The 18,213-nt window shown below is 38.1% G+C and overlaps 1 protein-coding gene across 1 annotated transcript; it reads right to left on the bottom strand.

The window, feature by feature from the left end:
* LOC102190133 (gap junction epsilon-1 protein) lies at window positions 12,566-14,517 on the bottom strand. The gene is made up of 3 exons (XM_005684905.3): window positions 14,479-14,517; window positions 13,630-13,812; window positions 12,566-13,084 (listed from the first exon to the last, which is right to left on the bottom strand). Exons 1-3 carry the CDS (start codon window positions 14,515-14,517, stop codon window positions 12,689-12,691), a joined length of 618 nt encoding a protein of 205 aa, XP_005684962.1. The 3' UTR covers window positions 12,566-12,688.

Below are 18,213 nucleotides of genomic sequence, written 5' to 3'. Positions count from 1 at the left end.
GTGCCCGCACGAACGCGCACAGCAAATCCCACCCATTTCCCTGTTGCTCAGCGACAGCGAGGCAACTACGGGTTGGCAGCAGGGACAACCTCAGTTCGCCTGGCACGTAGCGGTTAGAGCCGAGAGGAGGCTGAGCGCCTCGGCCATCCCGCTGCCTATGGCACCGGCGCCCTCTGCTGGCTGCTGGCAGGAGGGACGAGAGATTTTGTTTTACTTCTCTTTGTTTCGCCATCGACCCCCCTTTTGTGGCTTAAGAACTGGTAGAAAGGGAAAAACAGGAATAAAACGATGTTTATTAATTGGGAGAAAAGCTAAAGAGGTGAATTGCCTTTGTCATCCTTCAGGAATTATCGTTTCCAGTTCCTCACATTATATTAATAGCGTCCAGAGAAGCCTCTCTGACTTTAGAAACTTTGAATTTAATTCTTGCATAAGAGGAGAGATGTGTTTAAAATTTTAAATTACACTTCTATATGGACACATTGGGTAAAATAACCACATGGTTTTTCAACATGAATACTGAACCATTAAACTTAAAGATAATTGGCCTTTGTTCTAAGCTGGGTTGTAGACAGCTTGTTTTGGGAGAGTAATGAACAATTTGCAAAGTTCTTTGATACTTACTATCTTGTCAATGCACAAATAAGGCATTCACGTAGTAGTTCTTGCTCAATGCTGCCGACTTATACCATATTTCAGTTCAGTTCAGTTCAGTTGCTCAGTCGTGTCCGACTCTTTGTGGCACCATGAACTGCAGCACACCAGGCCTCCCTGTCCATCACCAACTCCCGGAGTCCACCCAAACCCATGTCCATCGAGTCGGTGATGCCATCCAACCATCTCATCCTCTGTTGTCCCCTTCTCCTCCTGCCCTCAATATTTGCCAGCATCAAGGTCCTTCCAAATGAGTCAGCCCTTCGCATCAGGTGGCCAAAGTATTGGAGTTTCAGCTTCAACATCAGTCCTTCCAATGAACACCCAGAACTGATCTGCTTTAGGCTGGACTGGTTGGATCTCCTTGCAGTCCAAGGGACTCTCAAGCGTCTTCTCTAACACCACAGTTCAAAAGCGTCAATTCTTCGGAGCTCAGCTTTCTTTATAGTCCAACTCTCACATCCAATGGCACCCCACTCCAGTACTCTTGCCTGGAAAATCCCATGGACAGAGGAGCCTGGTGGGCTGCAGTCCATGGGGTCGCGAAGAGTTGGACACGACTGATCGACTTCACTTTCACTTCTCACTTTCATGCACTGGAGAAGGAAATGGCAACCCACTCCAGTGTTCTTGCCTGGAGAATCCCAGGGATGGGGAAGCCTGGTGGGCTGCTGTCGGGGCCGCACAGAATCGGACACGACTGAAGTGACTTAGCAACAGCAACAGCAATTCACATCCATACATGATCACTGGAAAAACCATAGCTTTGACTAGATGGACCTTTGTTGGCAGGGTAATGTCTCTGCTTTTTACTATGCTGTCTAGGTTGATCATAGCTTTCCTTCCAGGGAGTAAGCGTCTTTTAATTTCATGGCTGCAATCGCCCTCAGCAGTGATTTTGGAGCCCCCCAAAATAAAGTCAGCCACTGTTACCACTGTTTCTCCATCTATTTGCCATGGAGCTATGGGACCAGATGCCATCATCTTAGTTTTCTGAATATTGAGCTTTAAGGCAGCTTTTTCACTCTCCTCTTTCACTTTCATCAAGAGGCTCTTTAGTTCTTCTTCACTTTCTACCATAAGGGTGGTGTCATCTGCATATCTGAGGTTATTGATATTTTTCCCGGCAATCTTGATTCCAGCTTGTGCTTCTTCCAGCCCAGCGTTTCTCATGATGTACTCTGCATAGAAGTTAAATAAGCAGGGTGACAATATACAGCCTTGACATACTCCTTTTCCTATTTGGAACCAGTCTGTTGTTCCATGTCCAGTTCTAACTGTTGCTTCCTGACCTGCATACAGGTATCTCAAGAGGCAGGTCAGGTGGTCTGGTATTCCCATCTCTTTCAGAATTTTCCACAGTTTATTGTGATCCACACAGTCAAAGGCTTTGGCATAGTCAATAAAGCAGAAATAGATGTTTTTCTGGAACTCTCTTGCTTTTTCCATGATCCAGTGGATGTTGGCAATTTGATCTCTGGTTCCTCTGCCCCTTCTAAAACCAGCTTGAACATTTGGAAGTTCATGGCTCACGTATTGCTGAAGCTTAGCTTGGAGAATTTTGAGCATTACTTTACTAGCATGCGAGATGAGTACATTTGTGTGGTACTTTGAGCATTCTTTGGCATTGCCTTTCTTTGGGGTTGGAATGAAAACTGACCTTTTCCAGTCCTGTGGCCACTGCTGAATTTTCCAAATTTGCTGGCATATTGAGTGCAGAACTTTCACAGCATCATCTTTCAGGATTTGAAATAGCTCAACTGGAATTCCATCACCTCCACTAGCTTTGTTTGTAGTGATGCTTTCTAAGGCCCACTTGACTTCACATTCCAGGATGTCTGGCTCTAGGCGAGTGATTACACCATCGTGATTATCTGGGTCATGAAGATCTTTTTTGTACAGTTCTTCTGTGTATTCTTGCTACCTCTTAATATCTTCTGCTTCTGTTTGGTCCCTACCATTTCTGTCCTTTATTGAGCCTGTCTGCATGAAATGTTCCCTTAGTATCTCTAATTTTCTTGAAGAGATCTCTAGTCTTCCCCATTCTAGTGTTTTCCTCTATTTCTTTGCATTGACCACTTAGGAAAGCTTTCTTATCTCTCTTTGCTATTCTTTGGAACTCTGCATTCAAATGGGAATATCTTTCCTTTTCTCCTTTGCTATTGCTTCTCTTCTTTTCACAGCTATTTGTAAGCCCTCCTCAGACAGCCATTTTGCTTTTTTGCATTTCTTTTTCTTGGGGATGGTCTTGATTCTTGTCTCCTGTACAATGTCACAAACCTCCATGTATAGTTCATCAGGCATTCTGTCTATCAGATCTAGTCCCGTAAATCTATTTCTCACTTCCACTGTATAATCATAAGGGATTTGATTTAGGTCACACCTGAATGATCTGGTGGTTTTTTACACTCTCTTCAATTTCAGTCTGAATTTGGCAATAAGGAATTCATGATCTGAGCCACAGTCAGCTCCTGGTCTTGTTTTTGATGACTGTATAGAGTTTCTCCATCTTTGGCTGCAAAGACTATAATGTCTGATATCAGTGGTGACCATCTGGTGATATCGATTGTATATGCCATTGTAGGTAGTCATCAACTTTTCCTTCCGCCATCAGTGACATTAATCCTTTTTCTTTTTTCTCCATGCATACTGTCAGGATGTGACCCATTATTTACTTCCTCCAGTAACCTTCATCTTCATTTTATCTCAGTTTCCAGTTTTGAGAGTTCATCTTAAAGCTGGTTTTCATTGAAATCATGTCACTTGAAGAAATAAGATCTCAAACTCTGAAATTTTCCTCTGCTTACTATTTTCTAATCAACACTCCCCCCTACCCTCACCCAAACCTCAGCAGAATCTGCTCAATGTCCTTGTATTACCTCCAGTGCACGTCTAACTTTTTTCCACTGTTATTTGCAGAGTACATCACCTTACTCAGGGGGCTGCCTGTTTTTCAAAGAACTGAGTTCTGTGTTCTCCCCAATTTGAGCAACATATTTATTACCTCTTAAGAATGTATGCACTATGTACTGAATATTTGTGTCTCTCCCAAATTCATGGGCTTCCCTGATAGCTCAATTGGTAAAGAATCTGCCTGCAATGCAGGAGACCCTGGTTCAATTCCTGGGTCTGGAAGATCCCCTGGAGAAGGGCTAGGCTACCCACCCCGGTGTTCTTGGGCTTTCCTGGTGGTTCAGCTAGGACGAGAAAGGCTACCCACTCCAGTATTCTGGCCTAGAGAATTCCATGGACTGTATAGCCCACGGGGTCGCAAATAGTCAGGGATGACTCAGTGACTCTCACTTTCACTTTTCAAATTTTATGTTTAAAGGTAATGCTTGAGGTGATATTAGGAGATGGGCCCTTGGCATATGATTAGCTCATGTGGGCAGAGCCCTCATGAATGAGATTAATACGCTTATAATAGAGACCCTAGAGAGCTAGCTTGCTTTTCCACTATTTGCAGATACAACAAGAGATCAGCAGTCTGCAACCTGAAAGAGGGCTCCTTCCAGAACTTGATCCTGCTGTCACCTTAATCTTGATCATCCAACTTTCAGAACTGTAGGAAATAGATTTCTGTTGCTTATAAATTGCCCAGTCTGTGGTATTTTGATAAAGCAGCCGATCATGCAACGATAGTATGGTTTCTTTCTCCTCTATTTACGCTATCCAGTCAGAAGTTGCTAGATTCATCGAGAAATTAATGAAGCAAAGCAGAATTGTCTCTCTGTCCTTATAAATTCTGAGGCACTCTTTTTCTATTACCTCTTGAATCTCATCTGTGATTCTCCTTAAAGTTCACCGTAGAAGTTCTTAAAAAACTCATATATAGGTGTCCTTCTTACCCCCAGACTCCCAGACTTTCAGATATAATTGTTCTGGTTTGGAGCCTAAATATTAGTGTTCTGGGATTTTTCTCCACCTGCCAACATATGCTGTCTTCTTTCTAAGTACTGTACTCCCTTCACCAGAGGATAATTGATATTTTGGAGAACTTAGGTCTGTCTAGTCAAAGCTGTGATTTTCCCCGTAGTCATGTATGGATGTGAGAGTTGGACTATAAAGAAACCTGAGCGCTGAAGAATTGATGCTTTGGAACTGTGGTGTTGGAGAAGACTCTTGAGAGTCCCTTCAACTGCAATGAGATCCAACCAGTCCATCCTAAAGAAAATCAGTCCTGAATATTCATTGGAAGGACTGATATCGAAGCTGAAGCTCCAATACTTTGGCCACCTGGTGTGAAGAATGGACTCATTGGAAAAGACTCTGATGCTGGGAAAGATTGAGGGCAGGAGGAGAAGTGGATGACAGAGGATGAGATGGTTGAATGGCATCACTGACTCGATGGACGTGAGTTTGAGTAAGCTCTGGGAGTTGGTGATGGACAGGGAGGACTGGCGTGCTGCAGTCCATAGGGTCACAAAGAGTTGGACACAACTGAGCGACTGAACTGAACTGAACTGAACAGACATTGTTAACATAACAGCACATGGAAATTATGCTGTGAAATAAATACTAAAAACATGAGGTTGAATTTTGTGGTTGATGATTTTCTATTAAGAATTTACTGATATTTTACTATGAAGAAAGACCTAAACTCTTCTCCATCCAATCCTAATCAATTGCTGAAGGATCTGATATCCCCTTCTAGGCTGGGGCAGAATTTTTGCAAGTTAGAGAAGGCAGAGATATGGGGTAGGAGCAACCACAGAAAGAAGAAAAGGGAGAGAGACTAGACCTGCAGGTGTTTTGATGGAAAAAGTTAAATGCTTTGCACCATTCCCTGGACTCCAGTGTACTACTCCAGTGTGGTCATTTCACAGCAAAACTTTCTGTTCTGATTGTGGTCACACATATTTTCATGGAAAATGACAGGGCTCAGCCAATGTAATTGGAGAAGGCAATGGCACCCCACTCCAGTACTCTTGCCTGGAAAATCCCATGGACGGAGGAGCCTGGTGGGCTGCAGTCCATGGGGTCGCGAGGAGTTGGACGTGACTGAGCGACTTCACTTTCACTTTTCACGTTCATGCACTGGAGAAGGAGATGGCAACCCACTCCAGTGTTCTTGCCTGGAGAATCCCAGGGATGGGGGAGCCTGGTGGGCTGCCGTCTCTGGGGTCGCACAGAGTTGGACACGACTGAAGCGACTTAGCAGCAGCAGCAGCAGCAGCCGCCAATGTAATAAGGATGGTATATACCTATAGCACTTTCTTTAGGGTACACTCTCTATGGTAGAAATTTGGCTTCCGATATATGAGACTCACATTCTTATTGTTTATCATCTCCTCAGTTCAGTTGTTTTCCCTCCCTCTTAACAGTTACTAAAGAAGATTAAAAGAGAAGACCAATGACTTGGCCAGTTCCATCTACATATCCATGGCTGAGACAGGGATAAAGGTTAAAAAAAAAAGGCTACTTATGTTTGCAGCATGGATATCTGGTTGTTCTAGCACCATTAAGTTATATTGGAGAATTAAAAAATACATAACTATATATGTGTTGAACTATTTTTGATCTATTATTCCTGTAATCACTATGTCAGCCCTACACTCTTTTGATTATTGTACCTTTGTAGGAAGGTGTGCTGTTGCTGTTTAGTTACTAAGTCATGTCTGACTGTGACTCCGTGGACTATAACCCACCAGTCTCCCCTATCCATGGCATACTCCAGGCTAGAATACTGGAGTGAGTTTCCATTTCCTTCTACAGGGCGTCTTCCTGACCCAGGGACTGAGCCCACATCTCCTGCGTTGGCAGGTGGGTTCTTCATCAGGGAGCCTGCAGTGAAGCCCCCGTACCTGTGAGTTTGTTTCTATTATTCAGGTGCACTCATTCATATTGTAGAGCAAGTCTTGAGAGGTCGTAGTGTAAGTTGTGTACTTTTATTTTACTTTTTCAAAATTATGTTGGCTCTTCTAGGTCTTTTGTATTCCGTGTAAATGTTAAAAGCAGCTTCTTAATTTCTACAGAAGCTTGCTGGGATTTTAACTGAAATTGTGTTGGATCAACATATCAGTTTCGAGTGACTGAGTTTTAAAAGATGAAGGCTTCCAAACCAAAAGCTCACTTATTTAAAACAGTTTTAATTTCTTTCAACATTATTTTTTAGTTTTCATTGTACAGCTTTAGCACATCTGTTGTAAAATTTATCTCTTATCTGTTTCATGTTTATGAATATTATCATAAATGACATTTAAAAATTATAATTTCATTTTTATTACGCTACAGAAATTTTAACCTTGATAACTTAATTACAAATTCTAGTAACTTTTAGTAAGTCCTTTAGAATTTTTTATTTCATGATTATGTCTGTGACCATATTTCTTCTTTTCTAATCTGTATATGTTCTATTTTTTGTCTTACTACATTAATGAGTAAGTATATATTTAAGTATGTATTTTTTGTTTTGTTTAATCTTATTGGCCTCCAGTTCAGGGCTAAACAAAAGTGGTAAAAGTACACAGCCTTATCTTTTTACCTGACTAAAGGGGACATTATTTATTCTTCCATTATTATTAAGTGGGATATTTCCTGTAGGTATTTTTAGATGCTTTTTATCAAGCTTAGTTAACTCTCTGACAGTGAGAGATATGGGTTTTTATTTATTTCATTATGTTAATAAATGGTTATGTAATCCAGTGCTTTATCTGCATCTATTAAGATGACTAGGTGAGTTTTTTCCTTTATTCCATTAATCTAGTTGAATTGCATTAATTGGTTTTCGAATGTTAAGCAAACTTTCATTCCTGGGGTAAATCCCATTTGAACATGATGTCTAATCTTTTATGTATATTGCTGGATTATATATGCTAGACTGTTTTTGCTAAGCATTTTTGATATCAAGGTTATACTGGTTTCATTTAATGACATGGCAAATAGTCCTTCCTAAAAGAGATTGTATTTTTTTTTCCTTAAACATTTGATGGAATTCACCACTGAAGATATCTGGGCCTGATATTTTCTTTCAGAGAAAGCTTTATCTGGGCCTGATATTTTCTTTCTGAGAAAGCTTTTGATTTTTAAATTTAATTTCTTTAATATGTATAGAGATGTTCATATTTTCTGATTATTGTTGAGTCAGCTTTTAGTAATATGTTTCTTTCAAGGAATTTTTCCATTTCACATAAGTATCAAACTCACTGGTGAAACATTGTTCATGGCATTTCCTTATAATCATTTAAATGTTCTGTTTTGATGTCCCTTTCTTTTTTTCATTTATGATATGAGTAATTTTCATTTTCTCTTTTATTCTGAAAGAATATCTTTCTCTAATTTATCTCAGTTTGGCTAACTAGAAATCAATCAATTTTACTAGTCTCTTCAAAGACCATCTTTTCATTTCATTAACTTTTCTATTATCTTTCAGTTTTCTATTTCAATGTTTTGTGCTCTTATTTTTATTTACCTACTATTTAATTAGTATTTAAACTGTTTTTTAAAATAATTTCTTGAGGTGGAATTTTCTTTTTTCCTAACATAATATTTAGAGCTTTTTATATGCTGCCAATAACTGTTTTAATTGCTTTCTACAAATTTTGATAAATAATGTTTAAAATTTTCCATGTAATTTTTTCTTTGATCAATAGGTTCATAAAAATGTATTGTTCATTTCTAAAATATTTGAGCATATTTCAGATATCTTATTTATATTTATTTCTAGTTCAGTTCCATTGTGATTTCAATTCTTGAGACTCTATCATGACTCAGAAAATGTACTCTCTTGAAGAATGGTACACATGCACTTGAAAAAATATATATACTCTGTGCTTTGCTTGGCAGAGTGTTCTCTTAATATTAATTAGTTCCAGTTATTTATTGGTGTGTTCTATTTCCTTCCTGATATTCTACTTTGTCAGTTGATTACTGATGTTGAAATATCTAATTATAATTGGATTTGTTTCTCTTTTAAGCTCTAGCAGGCTTTGCTTCTTATATTTTGGCACTTTCTAATTGGAGGCATACACATTTATAACTGTTATGCTTCCTAATGAAATTATACTTTAATCATTATGAAATGTCTGTTTTAACCTTGTCACTATTCCTTACCCTGAAATCTGCTTGTGTTTTCTCATATATTAATACAGCCAATTCAGCTTTCTGATCCTTACTGTTTGCATGATATATCTTTTTCTACTTTTTATTATCTATTTAATATTCATTAAAATATTTTTAAAATACTAAATCTTTAAATCTTTAAAGTGAGCTTCCTGTTAATAATTTGATCTGTATATTTTAAAAAATGTACTTAGCAATCCCCGTTTTGCTTTGGAATGCTTAGACCTTTATATTTATTATAATTTGATATTTTTAGGTCTAATTCTACTACCTTGTTATTGTGCTCAATTTGTCCCTTTTGTTTTTGTTCCTTTTTGTCTTTTTGGCCATCTTTTGGATTCGTTGAATGTTTTGATTCCCTTTTTTGGCTTAGTAGACAAAATTTTGTTGTTTTTGTTTTCCTAGTTGTCTTGTATTTCATAGTATACATCTTTAAATTATCACAGTGTATTTCAAGTGACAATGTATAACTCCGTATATATTATAAAATCTTACAAGGATATACTTGCACACATGATTTGATATGCTACATTTTTCTAATTGTTATTTTCAAGACAAATTTTGGATCTATCTATTGTATATTGTTCATTTTATAATTTGTTACTTTCTGTCTTTATCCTTATTAAATTGTTTTTGTTTTCCTTAGTTTTATTTCAAAGTTCTTATATTTGCTGCTTGAATTACATTTATTGTTTCTTTTTTAAATATTAAGTGTATTTTCTGCTGTCAGTTTGCCATGCACTACAATCTTGGCAACATCTTATAGGATTTAATATGTAGTATCCTGACCATTTTTCATTTATAAACAGACTGAAAAACTTCAATTTAAATTATCTTATTTGACCCAATAACTTTTTATGCAATAACTTTAAATATATCTTTAAATATATTTTCAAGTGGTTAGTTAGTTATTTGTTTAGCTTTGACATTCTTATTCATTTTGGCAACATTTGCAGTTGTTAGAAAAATCAGTTTTTATATTTTATATAATTAAATATCTGATATTTATATGTTATAAATGCTATATTTTTTGTAGCATTTATTATCCAGGAACATATAGCTGTGTGCTAACAATCCTGATATACTTACTAACAAACTGAAATCATAGAATAATATATATCATTAAGGAATTAAAAAGACTGTCCAAACAAACTCACACAGAATCTGCATCTTTACACATATGCACTATTTACTTAAATGAAGCAGAGGTGACCAGAGTTCCTCTAGTGGCTTAGAAATGCTATCTTTCTTCCTTGTCAGTTGAGGAGAGAGAGTCCAGGGCTGAGGAGGCTAGATTGACAGGACAGACTGCCTCAGGGGGAGAAGCTGCAAAGCATGAGAGCCCAGAGATCTGTAAAGGGTCTTTGACTGAGTCCTGATCAATGTAACATCTTTGCAGGAAAAGAACTACCTGAAAGGATTAAAAGGAACGATATCCAAGAGTCACATAGAAGTGAGAATAGTTACTTTTCCCAACAGCTAGGGTAGAAATTCTCTTTAAAAGGGGCATTACTTTGAAAATGTCCTAGGATGAATCAGAATAAGAATAAATCAAAGCGTTCATCCTTGAATGGGCAATGATATTAAAGGGAATTCTTTTTTTTTTTTTTTAAATGATCTTCCCTTAGAAAATTTGTAAGAGGCCATCTTTCTTACCCCTTTCCCTTCTTTCCTTGGGCACAGCAAAGACCTGCTTCATGTAGCTACAGTAATTCCTGTGGCAACTGTGAGTGCAATGGGCCAGATGTTGGTGTTCCCCCCAAAATTCATATTTTGGAAATCCTAACCTCCAGTGTGATGATTTTAGCAGGTGGGACCTTTGTCAAGTAAGTAGGTCTTGGGAATGGAACCCTCATGAATGGGGTTAGTGTGCTTGTAAAAGGAACCCTAGGGGGAGGCTTCTGGTCTTTCCGCCATGTGAGGCTGTGATGACAAGACTATAATGCAGAGGAGGACTCTCATCAGAACCTGAACATGCCTGCACCCTGATCTGAGACTTCCATCTTCCAGAACTATGAGAAATAAATTTCCTTTGTTTATAACCTATCCAGCTGAGATATTTTGTAATAGTAGTCCAATTGGACTAAGACAGTGAGTCAACCAGCCTGAGAAGGGAATTCAAGAATTTGAGAATGGTGAAAAAATAATGTTTTCAAAGCATCAAAGGGGTATCTCATAGGGTACTCAGAAAGGTTTTGCCTTAGTAATGGAGCAAAATTGGGCCTTTGGTGAGGGTTACCCTGCTCCCATCTCACAGAGCTTAAAAGGAAGCATCAAGGATCAACTGTTTTCAAGTTATTTCACTGTGCCCCAGAATAGAACTTAAGAATTATTTATGTAAGGACTTCCCGGTAGCTCAAATGATAAAGAACCTGCCTGTAATGCAGGAGATCAGGGTTTGATCCCTAGGTCAGGAAGATCCTTTGGAGAAGGGAATGGCAAGCCACTCCAGTATTCTTGCCTGGAGAATCGCATGGACAGAGGAGCCTGTTAGGCTACAGTCTGTGGGGTTTTGAAGAATTGGACATGACTGAGTGAACTAACACACCAATAATTTATGTGTGTGTGTGTGTGTGTGCGTGCACGTGCTTGCGTGTTAGTCAGTCAGTCGTGTCTGACTCTTTGTGATCCCATGGACTGTAGCCCACCAGGTTCCTCTACCCAGGGGGTTTTCTAGGCAAGAATACTGGAGTAGATTGTCATTTCCTTCTCCAGGGGATCTTCGTGACCCAGGGATTGAACCTTCTGTCTCCCGCATTAGCAGGTGGATTCTTGGTCTTATAAAGGTGCTAAGCCTTATTTATCTTTGTGTTTGAACTTTTAATGTGGTATGTGTTTAATAATAGATACTAAGCAGCTATTTGTTGAATGTCTCGAGCTGTCATGTGGAGAAAGCATCAATGATTTAAAAATCCTTAAATGCAAAAATTCATGATATCAGCTATGGGTTGAATAATGCTTAAGAAAAAAATTGAAAACCTGCTTTTTACTGACTATACTTTTTCCTTAATAAACTGCTAGTATAAGGCAGTCATATATAAAGTTTTTAAATGATATTATATGGACATGATTATTGGTAAAACAGGCAGTTAAAAAGAAATGCACTGAATTAATATGAAAATACCTTAGAAATCATTTCATAGTGATTTAGGAAGTCTAACAATATAAATAAAATTTTCTATCTCAGTAATCTTGTATATAGAAACTACAGTTATAGACTATCTATGAGCACAGAGGGATTTTTTTTCCTCCAACAAGAAGCAAAGAGACCATGCACATTATTTTACATAGCATTTTTTATTTATTTAGTGGCCATATTACCATATACTTTAATATTAAAAATTTCAAGAAAACTGTATGAATAGAATATTAAAAATGTAAGTGCTCCGTTTCTTCAAGTTAGTGATCAAATTATAAAATGACTCTTTTAATAATTAACTGAAAACTGCTGTACTTCATTAAGTCATATTTTATATGAGTGCAACAATAATTACATCCTCAAAATGTGTGCTGCTTACTTAAATGGGGGAGGGAAATGACTTTCTAGTTAAGAAAGCTGAATCCTGGTCTGGTTGTGTGACTTTGGATGCATACATTAACTTCCGTAAGCCTACCTTTTCCACCAGTGTAAAAGAGCTGATAAAAATTTCTCTGGCCAAAATACTGTGATTGATTAAGTTGTTGTGTATGAAAGAGCTCTGTAAAAGTACTATTTAAAAAATGAGTTATCATTAGTTCCATGTATATTTCTTAATGTGTGGGAAAAAAAAACCCAAAATGGAATGAAAGGTTTGTTCAATAATCCCTGCCTTAGAACTTAGTCTTATATTTTATACTAGACATAAATTTCAGACACAGTGAGGTAAGTTTAAAAAAAAATATTTATGTTTGAAGTTGAGGTACTCACTGATAAAACTAAGTAAAAATGGTTGATAAATAATAGTGGCATGACAGTAGTTAATCATCCTTTTGGTCATTGACTAATTAGAAAGCATAATCTTCTAAATATTATCTCACAAATCTCAGCAACACATAATACTATTGTAATGACAGTAAATGTATACATTGCAATGAGAAAAATGGTCTTCTCAAAGTGTTCTGGCACCATGCATTTTATAATAGTAAATTTTTTCCCGAGAGACACAGCATCACACAGGTAGAGAGGTTTTACTTGGAAACCGAAAAGGTGAATCTGAAGCCAAAATGCTACCACTTCTAGGCTAATTCTTAACAAAACAGAGAGGATGTAGATCACAGTGTAGATGGGTTTTTGAAGAATGCATTCTTGATTGATGCTTTTACATGCAGCGTATAGATGGAAAATAGCTCCAGGAACCAGGACAATCACTAGTTGTAATGCCCAGAACACCTAAAGCGTGTCAGAAATATCTTAGTAAAATCCATCAGCATGTCATGAAAATATACACTTTCAAAAGGTACTGACCCTCATTAGAGGCTAACTTAAAAATTCTAAGTTTTGTAAGTCTTATGAGGAATAAAAAATAATATAATGAAAGTAGCAATGCTGGACATATCTCATTTAATTTTCAAGATGTTGAAAGTTTAAAACTTTAGATGTCTTAATAATTGTGAAAAAGTAGTTGCATTTTACTGTCATTACTGACCAATTACTAACAATGATGATATACTTTATTTCAGTAGCTACCCTATCTGCATTTTCTAATTGCAAGCCTGGAGTATAATTCTAACATCAATAGATAATAGAATGCTGGACTTGGAAGAAACTCTTGATCTACTTAAATTGATTTACCTGAAATATATGACTAATTTTTAAAAACATTATTCTAGAAATAATACTCATTAGCATAGTCTACATGTTATTTACATTTAAAAAGGAAACAGTTTTATCTGGTGTAGAGTAAGCTTTATATATGTACACACAGGGAAACTTACTTGTGGAGTGATGGGTCTGAACTGATTATAACAGAAGAGGTTTATTTCTCTCTTGTCCGGATCACAACTGAAGTGCAGAGCCTCGTTCCCGTAGACTGCAAAGCCTAAGACCCCGAGGAAGAACATTCGAACCGATCCAAAGAAAAGGGTGTGAAATTGGCCAATCACGGTGGGAGGCTTCATCTGTTACAGTTTTAGGAGAAAAAAAAAATCTTTTGAAAACAAAAATTAAAGGAGGACATTTTAAAGCATGTATTCACCATCACATTTTTAAAAAAATTTAAGATTTATGAAATTTTGAAGAAAGAACCTTAAAGATCATCAAGTCCTCTTTAAATCATGTGTTATGAGATTTCTTAATGCTTTTCACTCAGAAAATATGAAGTGCAACAGTCAACTGGGACTTTGTTGCTAATGAAATAAATAATTTTGGAAATTTGCAGAAAGCTTTGAATTCAATCAATATCCCTTTTGCAATACAATGAAGATAATCTTAGTATATCTAGTACCTATTAAAATAATTGGGTAACAAATCCAACATTAGACTCATTAGTATATGCACTTTCTTAACAACCAAATAGTGTTTATCTGGTTGTCATTACGTCTTCTTTCCTACTTCTTCAACTATCAAATTGAGAGAGCAAGCTGCTTTAAAGCACCAACAGCTAGAAGTACTTCTTGAATTATTCTAGCTACAGTTATTTAGATTCAGAATATTTTGCAGTAAATGGTTGATATCTGTATGACTGTCCATGTACGTAGAGAACCCTATTTATCAGCACTCATGCGAATCAGGTTAAAATACACAGAGAGGACTCATACAATCGTTGCTGTTTGTATAATACTCACACATCCTTCATAGAAGTTTTTGATGTAATTTAGAGACATGTCTCAGGAGATGTTATCCTGGCATCTCTGAGGGTTAATCCTTGACTCACATTGCCAGTTTGCTTCTGCCAGAAACAAACTCTTATTTCCTGTCGTGACTTTTACAACAGAAAGCACTTATCACTGCACATTTCTCTCCCCTCCTCCTTTTCTTTTTTTTTCATAGATCTCTGGGGCCCCAGTCAACTTTCCTCTCTCCCTCCCAAAACAAAACAAAACAAAAACAAAGAGCCTGGGGTATGTAGTCGACCTAATAATCCCCTGACCTACACTGTCAGCACAGCCAACAGTCACCCAGGCATGCCAGCAAAGCAGGAGGCCAGCCCAGTAAGGGCTCTGACACACACTGCCTCTCAGTTACCTAAGAATTGCCTGTGTGCAAATCAGTGGATTCAAGTCTAGAGCATTCTCTGAAATATTGAGTGATCTTTTTTTGGGGGGTGGGGTCTTCCTGTTAGGTAAGTCTGAAAAGATAAGTACATGGGAAACTTCCGATGTATTCATCCTTTCTTGTTTAGTTCCATGTTTTCTTGTTTACTTGTACAGAATAAAACTGATTTCTGGAAGGGATAGTTAGGGAGCTAGGGAAGGTCATATACACACTGCTATATTCAAAATGATGGATAGCCAACAAGGACCTACTGTATAGTACATGGAACTCTATTCGATGTTATGTGGCAGCCTGGTTGGGAGAGGGGTTTGGGGGAGAATGTATATATATATATGGCTGAGTTCCTTCACTGTTCACCTGAAACTGCCACAACATTGTTAATCAGCTATCAGTTCAGTTCAGTTTAGTCGCTCAGTTGTGTCTAACTCTTTGAGATCCCATGAACTGCACCACGCCAGGCCTCCCTGTCCATCACCAACTACCGGAGTTTACCCAAACTCATGCCCATTGAGTCTGTGATGTCATCCAACCATCTCATCCTGTGTCATCCCCTTCTCCTCCTGCTTTCAATCTTTCCCAGCATCAGGGTCTTTTCAAATGAGTCAGTTCTTTGCATCAAGTAGCCCAAGTATTGGAGTTTCAGTTTCAACATCAGTCCTTCCAATTCCACAGATCAAAAGCATCAGTTCTTCTGTGCTCAGCTTTCTTGAGAGTCCAGCTCTCACAACCATACATGACTCCTGGAAAAACCATAGCCTTGACTAGACAGACCTTTGTCGACAAAGTAATGTGTGTGCTTTTTAATATGCTGTCTAGGTTGGTCATAACTTTCCTTCCAAGGAGTAAGCGTCTTTTAATTATCAGTTATACCTCAATACATTTTCTAGTGGTCATGTATGGATGTGAGAGTTGGACTGTGAAAAAGCTGAGAGCTGAAGAATTGATGCTTTTGAACTGTGATGTTGGAGAAGACTCTTGAATGTCCCTTGGACTGCAAGGAGATCCCACCAATCCATCCTAAAGGAGACCAGTCCTTGGTGTTCACTGGAAGGACTGATGCTGAAGCTGAAACTCCAATACTTTGGCCACCTAACGTGAAGAGTTGACTCATTGGAAAATATCCTGATGCTGGGAGGGATTGGGGACAGGAGGAGAAGGGGACGACAGAAGATGAGATGGCTGGATGGCATCACCGACTCAATGGACATGAGTTTGGGTAAACTCTGGGAGTTGGTGATGAACATGGAGGCCTGGCGTGCTGTGATTCATGGGGTTGCAAAGAGTTGGACACGACTGAGTGACTGAACTGAACTGAACTGATACCTCAATACAAAATAAAAAGTTGAAAGTCTGAAAAAAAACCTGACTTCTGGGAAATTTAAGAAATTGTAAAGCAGGTTATGATAGCTATTGTTTGTTACTGTTTAGTTGCTAAGTCATGTCTGACTCTTTTGTGACTCCGTGGATTGTGGCCCACCAGGCTCCTCTGTCCATGGGATTTCCCAGGCAAGAATACTGGAGTGGGTTGCCATTCCCTTTTCCAGGGGATGTTCCCGACTTGGGGATCAAACCTGAGTCTCCTGCATTGCAGGCAGATTCTTTACCACCTGACCCACCTGGGAAGCCCAAATATATACATGTCTATTTTCAGCATCTCTCTCCCTGTTTATGTCCATTTAATCTATGTGGGAGGAATGTCTTTTCCATCAGAGTCTATTACTCAGATGCCGAGATATGGACTTTTGCTCACCAAGGATTAGTGGGATTGAACCCCAGTGGGCTTTGAGTAAATTTAATTATTAAAATCTCTTTCTGCTCTCCCAGCCTCAAAGGCTTTAAAAATGATTAGGGCACCTCAATGGATTTCCTGAGTAAATGGCCTAAAATTTGAGACAACTATATCAACTTGCTTGCTCAATCTTGCTTAAAGCTTTCAACTTCGGATGGAAGGCAAGCCCAGATTTAGCACTGCTGCTACCACTGCTACTGTCGCTATTACACACACATACACACACACAGAAATTTCTGGCATTAATCGATCACTGCTATGTTCCAGTACTAATCTAAGCCCTAGAAGTCATGGACAATCTTTTGACAGATATTCTTGGTGTCCTAAAAATTTCTGATACTAAAAACATTTAAGACCTTTGTGGTCTAACTCAGAAAGGGGATAAACCTCTAATTTTGTGCAGATCTCAAGACAAGACTGGCTAAAGTAAAAGTGCTGAAAAGCACTATTCATGGCAACTTATGCATGGAAATTAATCCCTGGATGTTATTTATTATTATTATTTAATAATCTGTTCTAAATTAGTACTTAAAAATCAAATTATATGTATTGCTCTAGAGGTATGCTTTTCTATGTGTTTGTGCTTATTTACCCTTTTTTCATTCAGTCAGTAAATATTGAATACCTACAGTATCAACTTCTGTGTAAGGTAAGGTACTGGGAATGTGTGAGAACGATGTGACCCCTGCCTTCATGAAGCTTAGATAAGAGCACGTGTGCTTGTGTTGTATGTATATGTATGCATCTGTACATATGTATGTAGACATGTATACTGCAGCACGTGTGCATCGTGTCCGACTCTGTGTGGCCCTGTGTGTTGCAGCCCGCCTGGAAAAAGTAGTGGAGTGGATTGCCATACCCTCCTCCAGGGGATCTTCCCGACCCTGGGACTGAGCCCACGTTTCTTACATCTAAGCTGCTTTGGCAGGCAGATTCTTTACCACTAGCGCCACCTAGGAAGCCGTATACTGCACACTGCAGAGAACTTGCTTAAAATGAGGCATGACTTATGTTGTTAAATCCTTCAGAGTAGAGTCACAATCTATCTTGGCTTATTTTATATCTGGCAAACAAAGAGAAATGATCTCTATATAAGTTTTGAACTGTTACAGTAATTTACCCTCCTCCGCAGGAGCTATGGAATGACTGTTGAATGGGATGAAATAGAGGTCAATTTAGGTGCTTGCAACAGTGTGCTTCACAGGACAGCTGAGAGAAGGCAATCTGGATAGATGCCTCAATTCATAAATCACAATCCTTAACCAATTCACATCTCACTGAAATCTCTGACCTGCCAAAATTGGGTTTGTCTTTCTGTATGAATAATTTATATTTTCTGGAATGATGTTGGGGATAGCTTAAAAGAAAGGGTCTATAACCAATGGTGTGATTTTAGGCAAGTTATTTAACTTTCTGGGGTATGTTCCCATTTCAACAAAATGAAAAGAGTGAATTCTATGATTTGGAAATAATTTCTATGTATGACTTTTTGATTTTAAGTTTTATAACCGCTCTT

This window comes from Capra hircus, chromosome 9 (genome assembly GCF_001704415.2).
Source record: "Capra hircus breed San Clemente chromosome 9, ASM170441v1, whole genome shotgun sequence".
Taxonomy (NCBI): Eukaryota; Metazoa; Chordata; class Mammalia; order Artiodactyla; family Bovidae; genus Capra; species Capra hircus.
Note: the sequence above shows the minus strand (reverse complement) of the source record. Positions and strands in the feature narration are given on the sequence as shown.